The sequence below is a fragment of the Nansenia antarctica genome, assembly GCF_963989245.1.
Source record: "Nansenia antarctica genome assembly, chromosome: 16".
NCBI classification, from domain to species: domain Eukaryota; kingdom Metazoa; phylum Chordata; class Actinopteri; order Argentiniformes; family Microstomatidae; genus Nansenia; species Nansenia antarctica.
In genome coordinates, this window is record NC_137686.1 from 26,703,686 (window position 1) to 26,710,764 (window position 7,079).

At 52.5% G+C, this 7,079-nt stretch overlaps 1 protein-coding gene across 1 annotated transcript in view; it reads right to left on the reverse strand.

Moving 5' to 3' along the window:
* The window catches only part of LOC308171656 (myomegalin), a gene marked incomplete at both ends in the record, with an annotated part of 46,046 nt that extends 41,614 nt beyond the window's left edge, over nt 1–4,432 (reverse strand). Inside the window, 1 exon segment of the mRNA XM_080546531.1 lies at nt 2,924–4,432. Coding sequence (XP_080402657.1) covers nt 2,924–4,432 — 1,509 coding nt within the window.
* Between the last annotated feature and the right edge of the window lie 2,647 nt (nt 4,433–7,079).

Here is a 7,079-nt window from a genome sequence, read left to right on the forward strand (position 1 = left end):
GTGTGGACACTGAGAAGCACAGAGCTATTTCTGGATGCGTGACAACACTGCTGCAGAGATTGAGCCTCTGTATATATATAGAATATATCATGTTCTGTTTGTTCATGTGTGTACTTTATTAAAAGCAGGGCCTCAAGACAATGTGTGTGCACATGCGTGTGATGTGTGTGCACGTGTGTCTCTGTGTGTGTGTGTGTGTGTGTGTGTGTGTGTTTGCGTGTGCAAGCGTATGATGTGTGTGTATGTATGATGTGTGTCTGTGTGTGTGTGTGTGTATGATGTGTGTGTGTATCCTAAGTGCTCTGTGCAGCTCCGATCTTTACATAACCAGCGCATCAGGCATGCACATCTGTGCCTATTACAACATGGACCAGGGGAGGCTGGCGGAGGTAGACATCAGAGGAGGCTGGCGGAGGTAGACATTAGGGGAGGCTGGCGGAGGTAGACATTAGGGGAGGCTGGCGGAGGTAGACATCAGAGGAGGCTGGTGGAGGTAGACATCAGAGGAGGCTGGCGGAGGTAGACATCAGAGGAGGCTGGCGGAGGTAGACATCGGAGGAGGCTGGTGGAGGTAGACATCAGAGGAGGCTGGCGGAGGTAGACATCAGAGGAGGCTGGCGGAGGTAGACATCAGAGGAGGCTGGCGGAGGTAGACATCAGAGGAGGCTGGCGGAGGTAGACATCAGAGGAGGCTGGCGGAGGTAGACATCAGAGGAGGCTGGCGGAGGTAGACATCAGAGGAGGCTGGCGGAGGTAGACATTAGCGGAGGCTGGCGGAGGTAGACATCGGAGGACAGGCTCATTGTAAATGCATGAGACGAAATAAGGAACGGTATCAAACACACGTGAGATCACCATTCCTCATTCTGTTCCATGCGTCACAATGAGCCCCGTCCTCCGATTCCTACCTCCACCAGCCTCCCTTGACGTCTACATAGATAGTAGATGATTGGAGACATTCATTCTGTCGATTACGGCCATTTTGGTAACTTTGAATGTTAGAAGACTATACTCTACAGTCAACAATGATGGGCGGGGTTAGCCTAGAGGTTAGAGAGGCCGGCTAGCAATCGGAAGGTCGCTGGTCCGATCCCCGCCTCAGGAGAGAGCTGCATGTGCAGTTGAGCAAGGCACTTAACCCCTAATAGCTCCACGGGTGCCGACTATGGCTGACTCTGTGACCTAGAGTGAAAAAACCCCCGACTGACAGTTGATTGCATGGCAAATAAAAACGGTCTTCATTCTTCTGATAGGAAGTGTGATGCTGTGATCTCCGCTAGCCAATCAGAGCTGAGTCGTGGAGTCGGTCTGACATTGCGTGTCGCGCCTCTGTGCCTTTGGGGCTCGGCTGTGAAAATAGGGCAAATGTGGCGCCACACCACATCTCCTCCACGTCTCCCCGAGGAGAACCTACTGATAACCTACTTTACTGAACAGGCTGGGGACAAGGGATGGGCTGGGCTGAGACACTCCTGAACCAGACACACACACACACACACATGCAGGCACACACACGCATGTATGCATGCAACACACACAAATTCTCTCACACACACACACACATACACACACACACACACACACATACATACACATACTCACTCACACGCTGCACGCAAACACACACGCATGTATGCATGCAAAAGCATGCACACACAAACGCAGGCATGCACACGCACATGTATGCATGCATGTACACACATACACACACACACATACTCACACACAAACTCTCTCACACACACACACACACACACACACTCTCTCTCTCACACACACACACACACAAACTCTCTCTCTCTCTCTCACACACACACACAAACTATCTCTCACACACACACACACACACACACACACATACACACACCTTATCAGACTGTCACAATCTCCTCTGACAATGACAGATGACCTGTATCCCAGAGGGAGGAGTCTTGTCTCCTGACTTTCATAACGGTAACAGAAACGTCTGGATCTTTAATCACCCGCCTCTCCGTATCTGTCAGCAGGATCTGTACAGCCCTGAGGGCGCTAACACCAACTGGGTCTGCCGGTCTGTGTGTACGAGGTCTGTAGATGAGATATCTGGGTTGACTCACCTCTCAGTTCTCATGATATTAGTGGTTTTCACCCAGGAACCAAGACTGGAAATGCCAGTTTTAGCTGACTTCGCTAGCTTACGGCTTAGTGGAAAAATACTGGGGTTTTTTTTGTCCATGAGGCAGAAATGCAGAAATGCTAAAGCTAGCTGACAGGATCATGCTAGGCCTGCTAATGTGGTTCTGTGGTAGGTCAACCATCGCAGATCCACAGACTGTACTCTCACACTCATTACCATGGCTGGCCTACTCATGTCCGACTGAGTGGTTATGAATCATACACTCACACACACGCACAAACGTGCACACATGAGCACACACACACACACACACACATCTGAGAGGTTGTGTGCCGTGTCTCACATACACACACCAGAGTGGTCATGCAATGTTCACACACTCAAAAACACACACACACACCACACACTCACTCACTCACATACACACACCAGAGTGGTCATGCAATGTTCACACACTCAAACACACACACACACACACACACACACACACACACACACACACACACACACACACACACATTTGGGTGCTCTGCAGCACACATCCCTGAAGAGGATGAAGGCGGGATTAAAGTGATTGACAGCTGGGCTATCCAACTAATTAGCCAGGAAATGAGTATCCGAGATCAAAGTGAGCCAATTAGGTAGATCTTCTTTGGGCTTAAACCAGCGGGAATCAGAAGGCCACCGTTAAAAACATATACAGCCGACATCACAAGATCTACGTGACACAGAATCTTATCTTGTTCTAATATACTTCTATATCTGAATGTTCAGATAGTAAATCCATAAATCCGCCCCTGGTTATACCTGGTGAGGCCTTGGGGGAGGGTACTCCGCATACACATCGTCCCACAGCGCCTCCATCTCAGCCAGATCCAGACCCCCCCCTCCGCCCCCGTTCATCCCCATCTCCAGCCTGATCAGAGGAGCCTCCAGCTCGGGTAGAGGAGCCAGGATCTCCCCCCCCTCTCTCTCAGGGGGACATCCATACAACCCCCCCATCCCCGGCTCGGGGAAGCCCAGCCTGGAGCTACCGTCTCCAGGGCTTTGTCTGTGGTTCAGCACGGGCAGCTTGCTTCCCTTAGGGCTCTGGACGGGCCGGTACTGGACCACGTAGTTCTGGACCAGGCAGAGAGCCAGGGAGAGGCGGGAGGCGGCGGAGGAGGCAGGGCCGGAGGAGGAGGACGGGCTCGGGCCCAGCGGAGGAGGAGGTCCGACGAGCCCCAGGTGCTCCTCGGAGAGGGAGTCCGAGAACTGGTCGTCCAGGGGGAGTTCCTGGGGGAACCCGAGCCGGCTGTCGACCCCCGCCGACCCCGTCCCGTCCCGGGTCACGTGACCGGACCGGGTGGGGGAGGAGTCTCCCCCGGCCGCGTCCAGGGAGTCTAAGGAGGGGCTTGAGCTGAGGAGGCACGCCATGGTGGTGCGCTCGCTGTCCGACGCCCCCCGGGACGGGGGCTTGGAGGAGCCGGGGACGAGGGTGAGCGAGGAGGGGGGTTCCTCCTCCTCCTCTTCCTCCTCTCCTCTTCCTCCGCCTCCTCCACTTCCTCCGACTCCCCCTCCTCCGCCCAAACTGGCCGAATACCTCGTCGACGGGCCGCAGGAGATACTCCGCGCCACCTTCCGGGGAACCTTACACACCGCCTCGTAGTCCGAGTCGGCCACCCGCCACACGGCGCACCCCCGGCACTTCTTGGGGGTGCACCCCCCGCCCCCCATCCCCCTCTGCGAGGCCGCCCCAGTGGCCTCTGACCCCGGCCCACCCGCCGCCGTACAGTGGTGGTTGTGGTGGTAATGGTCCACGCACTCCAACCCTTCCTCGGCCCACGACTCGTACAGCGAGTACACCAGGTCCTCTTGGAGGAGGGCGCAGTACTTGGCGTGGGTCAGACCAGACATATCCACGATACCATCTCCCTGCCCTCCTCCTCCTCCTCCTCCTCCTCCACTTCCACCTCCACCTCCTCCACCCATGTTAACTGTTAACCCTTCCTCCCCGTTGGTCTTCCGGTAGAGTCCGCCGATGCAGTGGCGCAGGCGGTGTTTCTCCTGCAGCAGCCTCTGCAGCCGCTCGATGGACAGCGCCTCCACGCGGGCGATGACCGTGTCGAAGCGGTACATGCGGTCCAGCATGAAGGCGCACTTGGAGCAGGCGAACTCCCCGCGGCCGTCCCGGGTCAGCTCCCGGCCCAGCGCGTGGGACAGGAGCACCTGGAGGTTGAGCTTGGAGGCCGGGTGGAAGATCCATCGCCGTTGGTTACCGCAGAGCTCCCGCGCGCAGATACGACAGGCCTCCTTCATCCTGTTGTCGAGGAGCATCCCACGCTGTTGCTAGGGGGGGGGGGGCTTTGATTAGGAGATGATTGATTGGTTCATTAACGGTTCGTTGGGGTTTGGAGGGTGATAAAGAAGGTGGGGTTTCTTCTTGGGTGTCTCCCACGCCGGTTGTTCATAAAGAGAGGCTGGGATGTTGAGGTGGGTCTACCCATCTACCCTCTTCGAAGGATGTGGCTTCGCTTTCATAATGCAACCCTGGTTTTTTACCGGCATCAGTCCATTCATCCACATCCGCATTCTCTACAGATTTGCTACACAAACAGCAGCAGCCATGTGGTTGGACAGAAGAGACCACAATGATGCGGCTCTTTCCAGGAACAAAGACCACTACTATTCAATAACTGGGCTTAAAAAAAAAGAAAAATACATAGGGAATTCCTTTTTAATTAAAATAGCCCCACAGATAAATGAAAAAGCTAAAAATGCTGATGGTTTTGGTAGACTGCAGTGGAAAAGCAGACAGCAGCAAATAAATAGATAGTTCCTCTATTACACTCTAGTTCCTTTATTATCTAGAGAAAAAGCGCAGCCTCCACTTTGTCCCTGTCCAGAGGAGAGAGAGGAGAGATGACGTATCGGACTGTTAGATGAAGTCTACGATAGCGACGTGAGATGAATAATAAGATGTCATTTGAGCAGATCGCCCATGCAGGCTTCCAAGCTGTCCCAATATCGCCTGTCAGCAGAGGACTCTTCTGCCAGTGCAACTAACTAACTGCATTCCGTCATGGAAATTCTGATGCAACCGGAAAAAAAGTCCGAAAGAGGGAACACAGAAAAAAAGGAAGTCATTCTGTTGTCGGCTTTCCCTGGACACACAAAGAGACACTCATATGACTTTCCTCCGTTTGTTACCGTTGACACATTCCCAACACGCGCACGTTTCCCCGCATCAACCGGCTGTCACGGGGACGCTCGCGCTGTCAGTGCAACACGCTCGCTCCTCACCGGTGTCACTCTTTGAACACACGCACCGGAACATTCTCGAACCGACACAAAAAAGAAAGTCCCTCCATGCAGGTTGGTCAGTCAGATCCCTCCGTAACCGATGCACAATTATTCATTCATGAGTTCACGACCATCGGCGGAGATAGGAGATGCACAGAGCGCGCCAGCCCCGGTGGATAGGAGGATACGACTCTTCGGGGGCTGATCGTGATGTGGCAACGCGGTAGAGAGACCGGCGAGACCTGCAACTGCGGAGCGCACCATTCCTGGAGCATGCATAGGGGTGCGGGGCAGTGGTGTAGTCTAGTTTTTTCTAGTGGGTATACTGTGATTCTTCCCTCCCAGCCTCATATCGTTCATTTCCGAACGCCATAAAAATAAATCTGCGCTCCTTTCTATATATATCTAAATTACATGTTATAAGGCTGATCTGTGCATGATAGTGCTGCATTTTGACATATTTCATGTCGCATCTCCCCCCTTTGATGGTATATGACGCTATAGTCAGTCCCAATGGTCCAAAAGTCAAGTGCTTCGTAACACAGACAGGGTGAATTTTATGAATGAAAGTGAAGCTTTCCTGGAAAAAAAGATTCCTGGAGCATGCATAGGGGTGCATCATTCCTGGAGCATGCATAGGGGTGCACCATTCCCGGTGCATGCATAGGGGTGCACTATTCCTGGAGCATGCATAGGGGTGCACCATTCCTGGAGCATGCATAGGGGTGCATCATTCCTGGAGCATGCATAGGGGTGCACCATTCCTGGTGCATGCATAGGGGTGCACCATTCCTGGAGCATGCATAGGTGTGCACCATTCCCGGTGCATGCATAGGGGTGCACCATTCCCGGTGCATGCATAGGGGTGCACCATTCCTGGAGCATGCATAGGGGTGCGGGGATCTCCAGGCGTCTATCTACCCTGAGCTTACACACACACAGCCTCTCCGTTGAGTGAGTCACATCACATGATGTCATCCAATTAACACTTCCCCATGACAACATTTATTATAACCTCATGCGCGGCCGGGCTCCGTTTGGACAATAATAAAGTATTTGGACTCCGACAAACAGGACACTGTCCTCCCAGGGGAGCGCGGTGGTTCTTTGTGTCCAGTCTATACTGAGCACTGCATTCGCTCCGTTGAGCAGGTGAAATGTACAGTACAGTGCATACATAGTAGCATTAGTGACGCTCAGTAAAGTTAAATAGACTATCAGTGTCATATCAGTGTCTTACATAAACTGCATGCGCTGTATTCTGTATTCGGAATATTGTACAATATAGATTAAAAAACTAAACTGTTAATGCATCATTACTTCCATGTAATTTACAGGGAGCTATGTGTGAAAGGGGCTATAGATATTCTTTAGGAATCTCTTCATGGGAATAATATTCATCTCAGAAACAGAACCTCCTCGTGCTCAGTCTTGTGGGCTATACGCATTTAATGAGACATTGAATCACAGTGCTTAAAAAAGAAACATTTACCCCTGTCAAACAGCTTTTAATGTTATTAAAAATAACATTTAATAAGCGAACACACATCCATACCCGAACGCACGCACGCACGAACGCACACACACACACACACACACACACACACACACACAGACGCACAGACACACACACACACACACACACACACACACACACACACACACACAGACGCACAGACAC